Source organism: Poecilia mexicana, unplaced genomic scaffold (genome assembly GCF_051168715.1).
Source record: "Poecilia mexicana isolate PSO_F unplaced genomic scaffold, ASM5116871v1 scaffold_16, whole genome shotgun sequence".
NCBI lineage: Eukaryota > Metazoa > Chordata > Actinopteri > Cyprinodontiformes > Poeciliidae > Poecilia > Poecilia mexicana.
In genome coordinates, this window is record NW_028263385.1 from 2,237,140 (window position 1) to 2,256,732 (window position 19,593).

The window sequence follows — 19,593 nt, forward strand, 5'->3', positions numbered from 1 at the left end:
TAGCTTCCACTAAATACGGCCTCGGCGCAGGGTTTTGGCGTTAGCAGAGGTAATGTTTATGATTGGTGCTTTAAGATTAGCTTCTGCTAAACACGTGTTGATGTAGCTTTAGAATTAGCAGATGTATTTTTGTTGTGCTTTTGTACAACGACATGTATTCTGATTCTGAGCTAATATGTTGCAATGCAGTAACATTAGTGGAACTAATGTTCATAATTAGCACTTTAGCATTAGCTTCCATTAAATACCATGGCAGTGCAGAGCTTTACAGTTAGCACTGCCCACCACTGGTTAAATCAGTTGTTTTTACATTTCTCTAGAATATTGTTGAAATTTATAAATAATTAGGATTGAGATGTTTTTGTCTCAGAACTTTGGTTCTGGTGTTTGTTTCTCTGTTTGAGAGTCAGCGTCTGAGAATAAATCCTAAAAAAACGAAGGGGCCGTTGTTGGGTTGGTTGTTTATTAAAAACATATAAAACATGGAGGACACTTTGATTCCAGCTGATTAGCCTCATCTTGCTGTTCTTCTTCTGTGGTTTCAGTGTGTGAAACTGGTATTGATGGCTATGTGTGACATATTCGAACATGTTTCCACCATGTTTCCTCCTCCTGTGGCTGAAGTTCAGTCTGCCTCCAGATTTGCCGTTTCCACTGCAGGAACTGCTTGACCCGCTCCATGTTGTTTGGAGTGACAACACGCATGTTTTACAGTGTAAGCGATAGTTATTGTTAGGTGTGCAACACGTACAGGTGAGTCATAACCTCCGACGACTTTTTGACATATTTACCTCCGTTTTAAAGCCGGTCGCAGAAAGGAGTCAGGTGCTCCACACGGAAGGAAAATGCTTCGATTCATGAGCTCAAAAGCTGGAGATGCATCGTCCACAGTGTCATGTTTTATTTGGAGACGGTTAACACAAATGGTTGTTGGGTTTTCAGTGACAGAAGCAGAAACAAACTGGACCTCAAAGAGCTTTTTGAGTCTTTTTCTGTCATCAGGACAGAAGCAAACATGGTGGAACATCTCTTCTCCTGATGGTAGCAGATCGGGTTATTTCACGGAAACAGCCAAATCAAAGGGCGAAAACGATGAAGCTTTACAGTAGAGCCGAGTTAAGACCATGGAGGGAAAAGGTGGACACACTGGAGATGATGGCTGGTTTCTGTTTCTCCTGCTCCCAGTCAGGCGCTCGGCTCCCACAGAGCCGCCGTGTGTCTGCAGTCTGTCTGCCACGTTCAGACATGAATGTGCATGAGAAACTGCTGACGATGCGCTGCGAAGTCTTCAGGCACCGTGTCTGAAACAGCAGAAGAAGAGTTTTAAAGGAAAGTCTCGAGCGACACAGAGTCGCAGGCGGAGCGGTTTTTACCGTTGCATCTGTAGCGCAGGTTGGACCAGATGATGTTTTCCTGTGAGAAGCAGAAAACGCCGAGTCGGCCTCCTCTCATCGTCGTGTCGATGACGACGCCGGAGTCCGCCACCATGTCCGTCCCTTCAAAGAACCGCACCCTGAAAACAAAAACAAAACAGATAATCAATTAACCCAACAATCATCCCACCAACCAGTCAATGAAACAATCAATTAACTAGTCAATCAACCAACAAATCAATCAACCAACCATCTGTCATCCTTCTTTCCCAACTAACTAACTCGGTATCTTCCTTCATGGTTAGCTAACTAGCTTCTTTCTTTCCTAGCTAACTTCCTCTGTAGCTACTTAGCTAACTTTCTTCCTATCCAGTTATCTAGTTAGCTTCCTTCGTAGCTAACTAGCTTCTTTCTTTCCTAGCTAACTTCCTCTGTAGCTACTTAGCTAACTTTCTTCCTATCCAGTTATCTAGTTAGCTTCCTTCGTAGCTAACTGGCTTCTTTCCAAGATCACAGAATATTTTTCCCATCTCCACAGATTTTCTCTCCCTTGTTTTCATTTCCTCCTGACAGACTGAACAGGACTTGATGTGTTTCCTCAAACTTGAGAAGTACATAAAGTTTGAGAAACCAGGACCAGGTCCAGACCAGCAGGTTGTGGACCTGCTGGTTCTGGACCAGCAGGTTCTGGACCAGCAGGTCCTGGACCAGCAGGTTCTGGACCTGGTTCTGGACCTGGTGGTTCTGGACCAGCAGCTCTTCGGACCTACACCAGAGTTGAGGGAAGTTCAGTTTTTCCCTCATAAACTCTTCCAGAGTTTCGCTCCGTCTCTGCATCTCATCTGCATATGAACGGCGGCCGAAGCGGATTCCTGCCAGGGCTCTGGTCGCCATGGAGACGGGTACAATGGGGAGCTGGGGGGCCCCGGGGCCACAAAGGAGGTTCAGAGGGGAAAGAATGCAGTAAAAAGAAAAAGGAGAAAAGAGACGAATAACGGACGAGTGCAGGAGACATCTGCAGGCTGAGAGTCCGACTCAGTGGTACCGTACAGTACTACAGTACTACAGTACTACAGAGTACTACAGTACTACAGTACTACAGAGTACTACAGTACTACAGAGTACTACAGAAAATACCACACAGGGCTTTCATACAGAGTACTGATGCCAGGATCAGAGATTTGTTTTTAATCATGAGAATAAAGTCAAAATGTCCCAGAAAGTTGTAAAATTATAATAAAAAGTCTTAATGAGAAAAGTTTGGATAAATTTATCTAGATCTATGTGACTAGATCAGTTTGTGGTTTTTTTCTATTCAGTTGTTGATTAATTACTTCAAAGTCCTGCTGATAATAATTTGATGCTGACGTCATATTTGGCTTTGTCATATGATTTTATTCTCATGTTTCAACTTTACAGGGTAATACTGCAACCTTATTCTCAAATTATTACAATTTTATTTCTCATAATTCGACTTTATTGCCGAATGATTTTATTACTATATTCTCGTAATATTTTGACTGTACTGTCATATTATTATGGCTCTAATTGTAATATGATTGTTTATTTTACAGTTTTATTCTTGTGTTATCTTGACTATTCTTATAATATCGTGTCTTTATGTTTGTACGTCTTTATTCTGTTGATTTTGAAATTTTTTCCTTTAATAAAGGAAACAAACATCAAAAACCTGCTCTATGTTTTTCTCAAGTCATGTCAATAAAATTAATTTTATTATTATTAATATTAATTAAAAAGTCAGAGGGAATAAAAGCAGAAACATATAGGGGACAAACACTTTTCACAGAACTCTCATTGTTTGTGTTGCATCTTTTTAATGAAGTAATTCCATTAAACCCTGTTGGAGGATTTAATGGAACTACTTTGTCATAAAGAGACAGTGTTAATATTTAGTGTTAATATTTAGGGATCAGTGTTAATATTTAGTGTTAATATTTAGGGACCAGTGTTAATATTTAGAGTTAATATTTAGGGATCAGTGTTAATATTTAGTGTTAATATTTAGGGACCAGTGTTAATATTTAGTGTTAATATTTAGGGATCAGTGTTAATATTTAGTGTTAATATTTAGGGATCAGTGTTAATATTTAGAGTTAATATTTAGGGATCAGTGTTAATATTTAGTGTTAATATTTAGGGATCAGTGTTAATGTCTTAGTGTGGGAACCCGTCTGACCTGATGTACCCGACCTGCGGCCGGTGGCTCAGCTGCCAGCGGTACGACGTTTTGTCCTTCCAGCCGGCGTTTCGGGGATCCTTCCAGAGCAGCTTCACCTCGCCGAGCGTGTCTCCGGTGTGCCACAGGGCGTTCCTCAGGTACTCCCCCGGCCCGGTCTGAGACTTCACCGCCTGCAGGACCAAAAACTTCAGCTTCAAAGCGTTTTTTTATCTCCCCATTTTTGTCAATGTCAAAATGTTTTTTTCAAAAATTGTTTTAATATAAATTTTTTGTCAAATGTTTTTTTCAGTTTTAAATTACTTCAGTTTCAAATAGTTTTCTCCAGTTTTAACATTTTTGTAGTTACAGTTTTTTTCCAGTTTCAAAGTCTATTTCAGTTTTGTTTCAATCCAGGTGAAACCTGGAAGAGGGGGCGGGGCTTATCTGGCTGCGTTCAGGAGCAATCAGGAATAATTGGCTATGATCTGCTGGGAACATTAAAGATTTAACTTGTAGCATCAGATTGTAACCATAGTAACAAAAGTCTGAAATTTTAAATTGTATTTATTCTGAATAAACAGATGTAAACATTTATCTCTCTGGGTAGTGTTGAAATTGAGGCACTCTGGTGTTCATTTTGCTGATGCCTTGGGCCGGCTGCCTGCGGTAAAAGCCGAACCTTGAGCTGCAGGGCGGGCTGGGCCGTGGCCCGGAACGGGACGGACTGCCAGTACGCCTGCTCCGTCTGCTTCCACATCACCACGTAGAAGCTGGACGAGTCCTGGTACCCGAAGATGAAGCCGGCGTAGTCGTCGTCCGTCACCGTGTTGACGTGGAACGTTCCCTCGAAGTCCACGCCGTTAAACGCCGTGTAGCCTGCAGAAACATGGAGGTTTGACGGATCAGAACCAGGTCCGTCGGAATCTGAAGATTTCAATCTGAACAAAGGGAAACGCACCAACAGCTAAACCCGGATCGCTGTTCATCGTCTGAACGATCTCCATGCCCTGAGGACAGCAGAACGGCGGATTAATACATTCAGAGTTTTTACTCTGCTTCATTTCATTCAAACGGTTTTATTCTGTTCAGAGAGGAAAACGCAGGACTGTCCCAACAAGCAATAAATCAATCTAAACTGACATGAGCTCAATAATTTCCATTTGCATGATTTGTCGTCTTTCTCTTTTCTTTCTTTTTCTACCAAGAACCAGCCAGATATCTAGGAACCAGATATCTAGGAAGGAAGTTAGCCAGCCAGCTAGGACAGAAGGTAGCAAGTTAGGATCAAAGATCATTTCAGCCCGTTTGAAGTCCATCGTTCTCCAGCAGAGGAAATCATTCGGCCCAATGTCATTCTGTGACACTGAAAGGTGAAGCGAGGCCTGTTAGCATGAAGCTAACGGCCCTCAGGTAGCAGGTTAAATGTGTTAGTACCGCATTAAATAAGGTTAAGCAACAAAATTCAAAATAACTTCAATTTCACAAAACTAAGTCTTTTTCTAGCATGAAGTGGTTTCATTAGCTCGTTTTTTCCAAAGATTTTCCAGATAAACTGATGTAGCGAACATTTTCCTCTCACGACTGATCAGCTGTTTCCAATGCCATTAGAATTGCTTTTTGTCTCTCCGTCATCAGACAACATGAAAGATTGCTAATGCTAGTTGACATGATGGAGAATTAGAGCTTTCCTGAAAACCTCTCTCCGTTTTCCTGAGATCTGTGGATCATGCTAGCTTACAACCTCTACTTCCTGTTTATTACAGCCATCCGTAGCATCAACATCTAACAAATTCACCCCAACCAGTAGATGGAAACAAGCCTAGTTCACATTTTGTTTTTGCAACGTTTTAAAAGTTGCAAAAACAACTTGCTTCCATCCCTTTGCATGACAAAGGGATGGAAGCAGCTAGCATAGCAACAAGTTACCTGATTCAGAACCACCCAGTTGGGGTCGATCTGGGCCTCGCCTTCAGGGTCCAGGATCACCGTCTGATAGGCTCGGAAGTCCGTCAGCGTGACCTCGGCGCTCTCTGGACACACATCGATCAGATCCATCACGGCGTCGTTGTCGAAGTCGTTCTCGCAGACGTCTCCGACTCCATTAGCTGAAGACAGAAACAAGAGAGACAGGTCCAGACTGAGTCCATAGAGAGAAAGGTTCGGTCCAATCAGGATTCTGGTTCTGCTCGGTACCGTCTGAGTCTTTCTGGTTCGGGTTGATGATCAGTCTGCAGTTGTCGTAATCGTCGATGACGCCGTCGTTGTCGTCGTCGTGGTCGCAGTCGTCTCCGAGGCCGTCGTTGTCGGAGTCCAGCTGGGAGCTGTTGGGGATGTCAGGACAGTTGTCTCTGGAGTCCTGGTGACCGTCTCCGTCCCTGCAGCAGCAGAACAGCAAGACGAGTATTTCAGCGTGTTGTCATGGTTTCAGCAACCTAAACTGATTGGACGACAGTAGGGGAAGATGTTATGTTTGTCAGACATACGAGTCCAGGTTGGTGTCACAGACGTCTCCCACCAGGTCGTTGTCCACATCCGTCTGCAAAACAAGACAAAGTAAAAACTTGACCAACCAGAGCTGGTTAAATGAGCCAGGTTGCCGCTGGAGGACACAGAACCTGCATGGGGTTGCTGAGTTCAGGGCAACTGTCGCAGGCGTCTCCGACTCCGTCTCTGTCTCTGTCCGTCTGCATCGGGTTGGGAACCTTAGGGCAGTTATCCAGAACGTTGGGAATACCTGAACACAGAAACAGCCTGATCCAACAACCGATTTCAGTGTTTTAAACCTTGACTCAACATTTCAGGCACATCGTGAAGAGAAGATGGTTGCCTACAAGTGTCCGGGCAGAAGAAGATATCAGGAGATGGTTTCCCGATTGCTTGAGGTTAATTGTGTCTGTGTTTGTGCAGAGTGGGTGAATGTGAGCAACTTTATCACCTAAGAGCAGCAAAGGACAGATGAACTTGACTTCAGAAGGACTGACTGAAGGTACCATAGCAGGTAGAGAGGCAGGCCAATAGCAAGGCAAAGGAGTAGCTGCCATAGGATGAGTTGATTTATGTTTTATGTTATTTGAAGGGGCGTGGCCAGGCCTCAGACTTTGATACATAAAAAAAATCTTAAATATTAAAGCTATGAGGCACGAAACCTGAAATTATTTTCTGAATGTTTCTTAAGTTTGGATGTGCTGGTTTGTATGAAATCTGAAAGATTCTGATCCAACCCGAATAACCCAGACTAGCCTCCTGATGCTGAATATCATTTATTGGAGTCATTTCAGCAACATTTCCTTGGAGATCAATGAGCTGAAATCCTTCAAGTTAGACGATGCCTGCTGTTCCCTCTGATCACCAGCAGAGGGCAGATTGTCCTCACCATCTCCATCGATGTCCTGGTCGCAGGCGTCTCCCTGTCCATTGTTGTCTGTGTCCTTCTGGTCACTGTTGGGGACGGTGGGACAGTTATCACACGAGTCTCCGAACGAGTCGCTGTCCGAGTTCTGCTGGTCTTTGTTGGGGACCAAACGGCAGTTGTCCTGAACCACAAACAAGACGTTAGGTTGACCGCGGCAGTTGGAGCAGCGTCTACACCCGGTTGATATCCAACCTCCACATTCTTGATGCCGTCTCCGTCTGCATCCTCGTCGCACTGGTCTCCAATGCCGTCGTTGTCCGCGTCCTCCTGGCCCGAGTTCGGCGTAAACATGCAGTTGTCCTGATGGACGAGGTCAAAGTGTCACCAACACATCGTAATGCTGACTAGCAACTGTGGGAAATTTGCGATCTGACCCATTTCCAAGTGCGACCAGATCTGTTTCCAGGTGCGACCTGACCTGTCTCCAGGTGCGATCTGACCTCGGTCCAGGTACAATCTGACCTGTCTCCAGGTACGATCTGACCTGTCTCCAGGTATGATCTGACCTGTCTCCAGGTGCGATCTGACCTGACCTGTCTCCAAGTGCGACCTGATCTGTTTCCAGGTGCGATCTGACCTCTCTCCAGGTGCGATCTGACCTGACCTGTCTCCAAGTGCGACCTGATCTGTTTCCAGGTGCGATCTGACCTCTCTCCAGGTGCGATCTGACCTGACCTGTGTCCAGGTGCGATCTGACCTGTCTCCAGGTGCAATCTGACCTGTCTCCAGGTGCGATCTGACCTGTCTCCAGGTACGATCTGACCTGTCTCCAGGTGCAATCTGACCTGTCTCCAGGTGCGACCTGACCTGTCTCCAGGTGCAATTTGACCTGTCTCCAGGTACGATCTGACCTGTCTCCAGGTGCAATCTGACCTGTCTCCAGGTACGATCTGACCTGTCTCCAGGTGCGATCTGACCTGTCTCCAGGTGCGACCTGACCTGTCTCCAGGTGCGACCTGATCTGTTTCCAGGTGCGATCTGACCTGTCTCCAGGTGCGATCTGACATGTCCTGTGTCCAGGTGCGACCTGACCTGTCTCCAGGTCCGATCTGACCTGTCTCCAGGTGCAATCTGACCTGTCTCCAGGTGCAATCTGACCTCTCTCCAGGTGCGACCTGACCTGTTTCCAGGTGCAATCTGACCCGTCTCCAGGTGCGATCTGACCTGTCTCCAGGTGCGATCTGACCTGACCTGTGTCCAGGTGCGATCTGACCTCGGTCCAGGTACAATCTGACCTGTCTCCAGGTGCGATCTGACCTGTCTCCAGGTACGATCTGACCTGTCTCCAGGTGCGACCTGACCTGACCTGTCTCCAAGTGCGACCTGATCTGTTTCCAGGTGCGATCTGACCGCTCTCCAGGTGCGATCTGACCTGTCTCCAGGTGCAACCTGACCTGACCTGTCTCCAAGTGCGACCTGATCTATTTCCAGGTGCGATCTGACCTCTCTCCAGGTGCGATCTGACCTCGGTCCAGGTGCGATCTGACCTGTCTCCAGGTACGATCTGACCTGTCTCCAGGTGCAATCTGACCTGTCTCCAGGTGCAATCTGACCTGTCTCCAGGTGCGATCTGACCTGTCTCCAGGTACGATCTGACCTGTCTCCAGGTGCGATCTGACCTGTCTCCAGGTGCGATCTGACCTGACCTGTGTCCAGGTGCGATCTGACCTCGGTCCAGGTACAATCTGACCTGTCTCCAGCTGCGATCTGACCTGTCTCCAGGTGCGATCTGACCTGTCTCCAGGTACGATCTGACCTGTCTCCAGGTGCGACCTGACCTGACTCCAAGTGCGACCTGACCTGTCTCCAGGTGCGATCTGACCTGTCTCCAGGTGCGACCTGACATGTCTCCAGGTGCGACCTGACCTGTCTCCAGGTGCAATCTGACCTGTCTCCAGGTACGATCTGACCTGTCTCCAGGTGCAATCTGACCTGTCTCCAGGTGCGACCTGACCTGTCTCCAGGTGCGACCTGATCTGTTTCCAGGTGCTACCTGACCTGTCTCCAGGTGCGACCTGATCTGTTTCCAGGTGCGATCTGACCTGTCTCCAGGTGCGATCTGACCTGACCTGTGTCCAGGTGCGACCTGACCTGTCTCCAGGTGCGATCTGACCTGTCTCCAGGTGCGACCTGACCTGTTTGCAGTGTTTGTCATTGTCCATGCAGGGCAGAGAGCGGTCGGGGTAGCCGTCGATGTCCGTGTCCATTCCACAGGTGTGTCCGTTTCCGGCCCAGCCAACGTTACACTGGAAACACATTCAGAACACATGAAAGGCTTCCAGCAAAACTTTAAAGTTTAAGGCTGAAACAATTAATCGTGATTAATAATTTAAAAATAATTGATTAATCATTAACTGGAATAAAAGGACATCTGCTGAAAGAACAACACATTTAGAGCAGAAATTATGTCAAAACTCTATAAAAATATAAACATTTTGAATTTTAGATAGAAAAAATGTCTTTGTCTGTAATTCTGATCAACCCAGAAGTGGAAGTTTTAGATTCACCTGGTTCAGATTCTGGAAAAAACCTCCAATTAAGCACCTTTTCCATCCATTTATTAAATGATAGATGAGTTAGATTTGATTTGCTCTAACTCATTATATCAGATTCCTCACTAAAAACGCCCAACTTCAGTAAAAACCTGGTGCATGCTGGGATTTACTGAAGCTAAAATTAAACATTCAGGCTCAAATATATTCATACACCCTAGAGCTCCAATTAACAATTATTTTAATAATTAATTATTCTGATTAATCGATTATTCTGAAAATTAATCAGTTAATCAGATAAATAATTTGCCACATTCTGCAGATTTTTTGATTAACCAATTAATAACTGTGTGCAAAATGTGCTTTATTTCTTTCCTTCTTTTTTCCTTCCATCTGTGCTTCTGTAGTTCCTGTTTTATCTCCTCTGCTGAGAGTTTTTCCCTCACCCTGCAGGAAACTTCTCCGTTCCTCTCCATGGCACAGTGGGCGTTGGTGTCACAGGGGTCAAAGGTCAACGCAGCACATGACTTCCTGGGGGAGCAGCCAGATGTTTGGTTGCCATAGAAACCAGGTTTACAGCCTCCGCATTTGTAGGAACCCTGAAAGAGACAGGAGAGCTAAATGTACACCAGGGGGCGCCGTCTCGCCGGGATCCTCAGTAAAACTGGTTCATTTCTCAACCTGAGGATTTTTTTCTGCCTGAACGAACAAACAGAAACCTGTAAAGGTGAAAGATCTGCAGCAGAACCGTTGATGGGTCGCTTCAGACGCCAGCAGTCAGTCTGGATCAGGATCAATGAATAAAACCAGAGCGTCTTCTCATGTTTCCACTCACCACAGTGTTGATGCAGACCGAGTTTGATGCACAGGTGTCAGGGAGGTCCACACACTCATCGATGTCCACACACTCCTGAAACACACACACACAGATCCAGCTGGGATTTTAAAGCTTAACTGACAGGAACATCTTGTGAAATTTCCCTGGGAAAGGTCTCAGATCCATCTGGTAAAAAGTGAATATTCTGCAAACAAAAGGAGGAAATTTAATCTCATCTTTTAAGAGAAGGAGCATCGGAGGTTGATGTCAGAACTGAAACCTCCGCAGAACGCAGCAGCAGTTAATGACTTCCTACCAGCGGTGAGATGATGTCGCCCCGACTCAACGCGGTTTTTCCACAGCTGGGAGCTTTCTGTGCTGCTTCAGAGGCTCTAATGGTTTCCAGCTGCATCCCAGCAATACACTCACACTCAAACTGGGATTACCGACAGCTGATTGTTGCTGCTAACTCGCACAGTCCAACATTCATTTACACGAGCAGTCAGACTGGATTTGCTAAAGACGCCTGTACAAACAGAATCATCGGCTTTGGATCGGAGTTTGCAGTGACATAACGATGACAGACTTTCCGTTTCTCACCAAAGCGGTTAATTATGGAGCTCTTTTAAGACAAATTTAGATTTAACTTCAGAAAGACTCGTTTTCCTGTAGAGAAGAAGAACTGTCTCCCAAACCGAAATCAAAACGGACGTGTTGAGTTAATGTGTGAGGAAGGAGCCAAATAAATGTCATCACTGACATGAAAGAAAAAAGCTACAAATGGCTGAGCAAAGTGAGAGTTCATCTATTAAACTGACTGGAGGTGGATACAGAAGCTAAACTGAGATTAAGTCAGTGTTCTCTTCTTCTGACTCCTTTACAAACAGAAAAGTAGTGAGAAATTATTTTGTTCTTGGTTATGTGTTTTCTGTCCTTCTGGTCGCCTGTTTTCTTATTTTTCAAAACCTGTTTGAAATAAATATTAAAAAGTCAAATCAAAACTAAAAACTGGTTAATAGACATTTTTTCTAAGTGTCGTTGTGAGCCTGCTGCTTTTTTATTAAACTGAATATAATTTGTATAATTTTTGGTAAACTTAAAAATGGAGCTATTACTGTTGCAGGTTAATTTTCTGTACTACAGGACAGTAACTGTTAGGGACGCACTAATATGAAAATTGGGCCGATGTTGATATTTAATATTCATACTGCTGTTACCAATATTTTACTTCATCATAATTTTTATTCGATTAATCGTAAAAATAATCGATATAATACTCGATAATAATTGTTTAAGCAGCCCCAGATCTAAACACAGCTCCTAGTAGACCTGTTTGTGTGTCTTGGCGTAGTCCAGTCCTGTTCCGGCCAGCGGCGCCCCCCACAGGCCTGGAGGACACGGCTTGCAGATGAAGCCTCCTTCCGTGTTGATGCAGGCGTCAGGAGAATAACACGGCTGCAGCTCACACTGCGGACGGCAAACAGGAAGCAGTCAGTGTCTCCATCCTCTGCCGGACGTCTCGTGGCGTCCTGTCCTCACCTCGTCAACGTCCCTGCAGTGCGTCCCGTTGCCGGTGGTTCCAGGTGGACACTGTCCACAGGTGTACCCGGGGTACTGCAGGCTGTCCATGCAGGACACTCCTCTGTAGCAGGGGTTGGGGGAGCAGCGAGAGCGCGGTTCATGGAAACCTGCAGGCAGACGGAGGGACAGGTGGGAGGACAGGGGGACAGACGGACAGGGGGCGGCTTCAATCGGGTCCTCAGGTCATTCAGAGACGTCCACAGAGCTGCTGACTCACCACAAACCTGGCACTCCAGGATGGTGTTCCTGATCAGAGACATCTCCTTTACCTGAGGACAGACACGCCGTTGGCTCCTGAGACCATGATGCTGACTCACCTGTCTCACCTGTCCCTCTGTCTCAGTGTCTCACCTGTCTCCCTGTCTCACCTGTCCCTCTGTCTCACCTGTCCCTCTGTCTCAGTGTCTCACCTGTCTCCATGACTCACCTGTCCCTCTGTCTCTCTGTCTCACCTGTCCCTCTGTCTCAGTGTCTCACCTGTCCCTCTGTCTCAGTGTCTCACCTGTCCCTCTGTCTCAGTGTCTCACCTGTCCCTCTGTCTCACCTGTCCCTCTGTCTCAGTGTCTCACCTGTCTCCCTGTCTCACCTGTCCCTCTGTCTCACCTGTCCCTCTGTCTCAGTGTCTCACCTGTCCCTCTGTCTCAGTGTCTCACCTGTCCCTCTGTCTCAGTGTCTCACCTGTCCCTCTGTCTCACCTGTCCCTCTGTCTCACCTGTCCCTCTGTCTCAGTGTCTCACCTGTCTCCCTGTCTCACCTGTCCCTCTGTCTCTCTGTCTCACCTGTCCCTCTGTCTCAGTGTCTCACCTGTCTCCCTGTCTCACCTGTCCCTCTGTCTCTCTGTCTCACCTGTCCCTCTGTCTCCCTGTCTCACCTGTCCCTCTGTCTCCCTGTCTCAGTGTCTCACCTGTCCCTCTGTCTCAGTGTCTCACCTGTCCCTCTGTCTCACCTGTCCCTCTGTCTCACCTGTCCCTCTGTCTCAGTGTCTCACCTGTCTCCCTGTCTCACCTGTCCCTCTGTCTCTCTGTCTCACCTGTCCCTCTGTCTCAGTGTCTCACCTGTCCCTCTGTCTCTCTGTCTCACCTGTCCCTCTGTCTCCCTGTCTCACCTGTCCCTCTGTCTCCCTGTCTCAGTGTCTCACCTGCTCTCTGATGTCCTGTCGCAGCTCTCCCAGGATCTGGTTGAAAATGATGAGCTGACCAATCAGAGCCTTGGTGTGTTCACCTGACAGATGATGTCACAAACAGGATGTCCAATCAGAGATCAGAGTAAAGGTCATGGACGATCAGAACCGGTTAAGTGATCAGAACCTCACCCAGGATGGACTGGACCTCTCCCTTCCCTGAGGAAACAAAGAACCCATCACCGATCCGGATCAGAACCACAGAGCAGCTGAACTTCAGGTTCGGATCCAGGTGAGCTCACCTGAGTTGAAGGCCGACGAGTCTCCTTGGAACGGACAGTCGGTCAGCGCTCCGGCTTTAGCAACGCTGCCCCCTAGAGCCAGGCGGAGGGACTCCACTGCGCCCTGACAGAGAGAGGCCCGATGAGACAGACGCAGAGACGCGCCGGTCCTGCTGGACAGGAAAACGTCTAATCTTGAATCAGGACGAACTGAGGTGACGGAGGAGTTCTGGTCCAAACCTTCAGAGTGACCAAACTGAGGTTCCTCAGTAGAACGAGAGTTCAGAGGTCAGCTGAGGTACTTTATCGAGACGCTTCCCGGAGCCCTGCGGTTTTCAGTCCCACTGGTAGGAAACCCCAAGGAAGACCCTCCACAGCCTCTTCCCCACTAGAGCAACCGGTTCCTCCACTAGCAGACCCTGTAAGGTTCAGGGCTGGTACACGGCAACGTACCAGCCGGACAAAGATGGCTGCTGACCCTTTGCAACTGCGTCAAGGCACACAGACGGACACTGGAAGTGACGGGCAGGACTTTGAACTGAAATAGTTTTTCCAAGTTGTTGTTGCCAGAACAGCCGTTGTTCAAGTTGAGTTAAGTTGTCTGGGGAAGCAGCTGACCCAGATGGAGCTCATCGGCAGCGGTATTTTTCCTTCTCCCTCCTGACGGGTGTGCTGATTTGACCAAACTGCTGACTTTGCCTGAATTCACACCAGACGATTTCTACCTCTAAGTCTGACTCGTACCATCTCCATAAAGCAATAGTTGACTGCATGTCACTATTCTTAGTTATTTATGAACGTCAATCTTCTTACCTTATAAAAAGGTTTTTTTGCTGCAAATCTGCAAATCCACTGCAGAGCAGTGGCGCTTACGACAGACGGCTGCTGTCCATTACCATCTCCTGTCCTCATCAGAAGGTAGGCTATGGAATGACAGGTTTGGTTTGCATCTGTGTGCTAAACAGGAGCGACATCAGGGGACCGATTGTGTGTTTCTTGAACAGTTTTACTGAAGTTAACGTGTCCGCAGGTTGTTTTGATGTCTGGTTTATGAAGAGCAAGCGATTTGATTGGCAGCAAACTGCATTGTCATGGTGCAACCTCCAGCAAACAAACAAACAGACTGAAAGGTTTAAGAGAAATTGGCCAATCAAGGTTGCTCAAACAAAATGACATCATCGGTGTGTCATCCACAGCTCCTCCTCGCAGGTGGACCGCCCACGTTCCACCGCCAGGAAGACACTGCCAATGCACAACTTGGAACAGAACCAGACATTATCCGTCTAGAGTGAGACAACGGAGACCTGGCCCAACGGGACCAACTCAGGAGCCCGGTCCTCCAGAGATACTGTCCTTCAACCTCCAGATGCCTCTCTGCGCCAACGCACCTGAATCCCCCTCGTTAGCAGTCATCCAGCTCTGGTAACCAGGGATTCCCTTGGTCCAGGTACGGAGGAGGGATGCATCTAAAAGCTGAAGGATAGCAGCTCTGGAGGACTGGAGACACCTGGACTAAACTGCCTTTCCCTTCTGGCCTGCGGACACCATGGGATCCTCCAGGGGAAATCAGAAGTAACATTTGAGTAAAGAAATGTTAAATGTCCTCCACAGCTTCGTCCTTCAAACTAAAATCATGTAAAAGCCAAGTAAAACAATCAGTTATTCAGATTTCTCTAGTTAATTCATGCAATCTTTGCTGCTCTTATCCCTCTAACCTGAAGTCGGGCGTAGGATTTCTGTCCATGTCGGATCTCCACCATGTCCGCCTCTCTGGGCAGAGGAACCAATGGGGGAACGCCCTGACTGGAGTCGACCAATCGGCAGTCGGCATACAGCTCCACCTGCATGTTGCTGCGCTGGAGGCCGCCCAGTCTCAGGATGATGGAGTGAGTCCGTCCGTCGACCAGGACGGAGTTCTGCAGGTTCACGGTGTGGACCTTCCCATCGGCTTTGACGTACCGGACCAGAACTGAGGACGAGGAGGAAAAGCTTAGGTTGAAAATTAGGTTTTTCTTTTATCCGCGGTTCGTTTATGTGGGAGAGAAGTGGAACAGGAGAAAGCTTCAGTTGGATTAGGGAGGGAAACAGACTTCATGGAAAAGGTTGAGAGAATAAGCTGTTTACGGCTAACATCGAGATCAAAACAGTCTCTCTACTTTATGAACGGTTTGTTACAAAAACTTAAAGATGCTTTAATGTCACTTTAAACATTTATTCATTACCTTCCCATTTGTTTTGAATTTGCATTAGCTCCTGCTAATGTTGTTAGCTCAAGTCAGTTATGTCAAATCTGGCAAATGTTTTTAGCTCCTGCTAGTAGTGTTAGCGAGAGCTAGCTAATAGATTTTGCTCCAGCTTATGGTGTTAGCCCCTGCCAATAGCTTACCTTTTGCTTATGGTGTTAGCTCTAGCTAATGTCATTAGCTGTTGCTAATGACATTAGCTCTAGCTAGCATCATTAGCAGTAGATCATAAGTCCATCTCGTTTATGACGGCCCATGAAACCGTTTTTGTTTCCCTCAAAGTCTCGTTGCGTAAGCGGCTCTCCTTGTACCGAGTCGCTGAACTTCCACCAACCTTTGTGGATCTTCCCCATGATGGCGACCTCCAGGTACTTCCTGTTGTCCTGCTTGCTGTAGAGCCCAAACAGAACCCCGCCCATCTTGACGGGCAGTCGGATCGTCGACACCACGTAGACGTCACTGAGCGCGCTCAGACCGCCCGACAGCTTCTCCACCGCCGCCACGTTCTGCTTGGAGTCCTGGAGGCTCAGAACGTCGATGACTGCAGGGAGGAGATGCAGACACACGGCAAACATCACAGAAACACAGAGATGACAACATAAAGCCATTCAAGATGATGATGTCACTGCTTCTGCTGCACTTTAACGTTACAGCTGCAGCTGGCAGATTGTGGAAAATCCTTCTAACTGGTCAGGGAGAGCCGTTCTGGAAATGAAACCCAGCCGAACATCTGGAACTGGACCCACAGCTGCTGGTTTGACAGACTTCCCAGACTGCCCAGTTTCTGTAACATAATCCCAGTTTGACAGACTGGGATCTGGTTCCCTGAGCTCCTGAGGCCAGTTCTGAAAACCTGGAACTGATTATCAGACTTCTGCTGCCTGACACAGTTTTCATATCTGTGGAAACAGAAAACCGCTGAGTCAGCGAAATGCCGGAGACTTCAGTCACTTTAAATAAACTTTAGGTGTTGCTCTGATCTGCAGCTTTTCACTGCGACTCCACTTTGTAACATGCTGAAACAAGAAAACACTTGATCCTCTTTAATAGAGTTCACACAGATGAAAATAAGATTAAAAAACAAGAAAAATGTCAAAATCTCTCTGAATTATTTAGAGCCTGGGCAGAGACTCAAATGGTTTTGTGCCGATTAAAGACGTTCAAACTATGGGTTTGTAATGTTACAGTCAGGACTAAATAATTTGATTTATTTTGCATCTGTAGGAAATAAAAAGGGAGATTCATTTTTCAAAGTCATATTTTCACCATGTTATTCATTCATTTGTGAATGAATGAATAAATGACAATAAATATATTGTTAGCTAGCTAGAGATTCAACTACAAATTAAATGAAAAAATAAAACTTTTACATTGGTGGTCCACTTCCTGATTTTGGCAAGTGAATCTGAATATTCCCTAAATATCCAAATTTGACCAATATTTAGGTTTATGCTAAATATTATCTAATGTTTAGGTAACAAATGTTATGTATAGATAATAAAGGCAATTTTTAACCTTAGGCTAAATATTTGGCTTGCTAACTAAACATTTAGCTAGCTCAAGGTTTCTTAATATTAAGCTTAAAGGTAAGTATTTAGCTATTAAAATATTTAACTAGTTTAAAGCAAGCTAAATATGCAACTTAAAGCTAAATATTTAGCTTGCTATTTAGTTAGCTAGCAAGCTAAATACTATGCTGAATATTTAGTATGAAACTGTTACATTTATAAATGAATATTATCTAATGTTTAAACTTTAGATAATATTCTAAAGTTTAAACATTGTGGAAATATGGAGTTGAAAAATGAGCCCGTTTTTTCTCGTATGGCTGGATAAATAAACCAAATTATTGTTGTTAGTTTTGACTGTGCAGCTTCCCAAACGGCGCCCCGTATCCAACATGTCCGACTGCGTCCAGCAGCTGCGTCGGCTCCAGACTGAAGACCGGAGTAAAGATTTTCCCTCTGGTGGATCCTCCTTCTGATTGATCAGGATTTCTGGGAAATAAATGCTGTAAAAACCCGATCCCCGAGCGGGGTTGCTTTCTCTCTGTCCAATAAAACCGCCGTGGAAAAACATTTGGATCAAAACGTCTCCCAACAATCCAAGACGGTGATGATCTGCTGGTTTCCAGGAGAAACAGAAGCTAACCTGGACCGGGTCAGTGTCGGTCAGGATGTGGGCCTGAATGTCATACCAAGGTCAGAGGAAACTACGGGACAAGAACAGTTCAGGAAACTACAGTAAAATAAACAAAAAGCTGAAGCCACAAAACAGAAACGTTTCACGAGTGGAAAGAAAAAGTCTTAAAAATCATAAAATGTCTCCAGAACGTTTGCGGCTGCTGGTTTCAACCTAATATCAGAAAGGAGCTGCAGAAATTAAATCTGATTGGAAAAGTCAAAAGTTTTCCAAAAAATTAACGAAGGACTGACGTTTGTCAGAAAACATGAAGGAAGGATCTCTTGTAGCAGCCACTGCAACGAGTCTGAAGAAACCTCTGACTGAAGACTGTTAGCATGTCGCTAACAGCTCAAAATCCAGGCAGCAGAGACGATTTTCCAAAGCAACATTTCCTGAATGACACCATCAACTGCTGTCTCGCTCTGCTAATCCACCTCGTTTGCTTTTGACACTTTATGGAGCTAAATCAGGGCCGTGAAGTTTGCTCAAAAGAAAAAACTATTTAAAACTGAAAAAAAGAGAATTAATTAAAACTTAATTTATTTTTCCAAACTGAAAAAAAGATTTGAGACTGAAAAAAATGAAACAGTTAAAAAGTTCTGAATCTGGGGAAAAAAAAAAAAACATGTTCAGAACTCTTTTTAAGGGGTTGGGGGGGGGAGGTCTCCAGATTTTTTTTTTAATTTCAAAATAATTCTTGAGTTTCAAATCTTTTTCTCAATTTAATTCTGTATTCCTTTAGAACAAACATCATGGCCCCAATTTAGCTCCATACGCTCCTCTTTAAGTCTCAGCATATGGTGGATTAGAATCAAAGCTATGTCTGATTTCTTTTCTCCTGTTGTCAAAGCAAATCTTCCTGCTGCTGTTTAAGTGCTTCAGTTTAATTTTCCATGATTGCATCACATGAGCTCATTTCCACGCTGTAAAAAATTAAAGCTTTCATTTAAAATGCGTCTTTTCCTTACTTAGATGCTCTAAGAATTTTACAGCTGTTTCAGAAATAGCTTACCAGATTTTTAATATATGAAACTGAAAAAATAATTCTAAAAAGTTTTGAAACTGATATATATAAAATTAAACTGAAAAACTATTTTTTAAATTATAAAAGATTTCAAATTAGGGAAAAATAAATTATTTTAAACTGAAATAAAAGATTTGGAAGTGAAAAAATATTACTTTTCAGATTTCTTTTTTTTTTTTTTTTTAAACAAACTTCATGCCACCAATTTAGCTCCATAGCCAAACCCATCAGAGACGATTAGTACTGAGTTAATATACTAATTAACCACTAATTAGCCGTTAATTAACCTCTTCAGCTTCACCTGACCAGAACCTCTCAGAGAAATAAACCCTTGAAGTCCGGCTCGGTTCTGTTACCTTGAACGTCCGCTCCGTCCGGGAACCCGGCCGACAGCTGAGCGAACAGAACCGCCAGCAGAACCGGGAAACCCCAACCCATTACTGGACCGGTTCCGTCTGAAAAGTTCCAGCAGCAGAGCAGAATGATGATGGAAAACAATAAACCGAGCTGTGGGTTCGGAACTGAGGATGGACCCGAACCCTGAGGCGGCAGCAGTGGGGGGCGGTGGGGTTCGGCTGAAGTTTCGGTGCGGAGGAAGAAGCGGCGGTTAGGGGGAGAACAGGCTGGGTCCAAACCGAGAGACGAAAAGCAATAAGTCACGCACCAGTCCGAACCGACCCGACCCGAACCACCGGAGGAGAAACTGACGGTCCAGCCTCACGAGCTCACAGCTGGAAACTGCAGCTGGCGCGCGCGCTCACCCCGCAGGCGCGCGACCGGAGAGAGGGACGTTCACAGGATTCAGCTCCGAACCGGACGGGTCCTTCTCCAGTTCTGATCCAAACGGAACCCGAAACTAAAAGAGTTCAAGACTCAAATCCTGGATT

General features: G+C 45.7%; 1 protein-coding gene across 1 annotated transcript; it reads right to left on the reverse strand.

Moving 5' to 3' along the window:
- Positions 1-446: 446 nt before the first annotated feature.
- thbs3a (thrombospondin 3a) lies at positions 447-19,552 on the reverse strand. Its single transcript, XM_014972410.2, has 23 exons — positions 19,063-19,552; positions 15,833-16,039; positions 14,971-15,224; positions 13,277-13,379; positions 13,167-13,193; positions 12,993-13,075; positions 12,072-12,123; positions 11,813-11,961; positions 11,603-11,740; positions 10,292-10,366; positions 9,903-10,055; positions 9,100-9,210; positions 7,157-7,264; positions 6,926-7,085; positions 6,168-6,286; positions 6,036-6,088; positions 5,746-5,927; positions 5,479-5,657; positions 4,511-4,559; positions 4,232-4,428; positions 3,571-3,743; positions 1,374-1,513; positions 447-1,301 (listed from the first exon to the last, which is right to left on the reverse strand). The coding sequence occupies exons 1-23, from the start codon at positions 19,142-19,144 to the stop codon at positions 1,240-1,242; spliced, it is 2,856 nt and encodes a 951-aa protein (XP_014827896.2). The 5' UTR covers positions 19,145-19,552; the 3' UTR covers positions 447-1,239.
- Positions 19,553-19,593: the final 41 nt, after the last annotated feature.

What these genes read in the sequence shown, in the direction of transcription:
- thbs3a (XM_014972410.2), bottom strand. Translation starts at nt 19,144, where the DNA reads ATGGGTTGGGGTTTCCCGGTTCTGCTGGCGGTTCTGTTCGCTCAGCTG. An exon ending in GGACGGAGCGGACGTTCAAG is followed by an intron (nt 16,040 to 19,062) that starts GTAACAGAACCG and finishes TCCTCCCTGCAG; the next exon opens with TCATCGACGTTCTGAGCCTC. An exon ending in CTCGTCGGCCTTCAACTCAG is followed by an intron (nt 13,194 to 13,276) that starts GTGAGCTCACCT and finishes TTGTTTCCTCAG; the next exon opens with GGAAGGGAGAGGTCCAGTCC.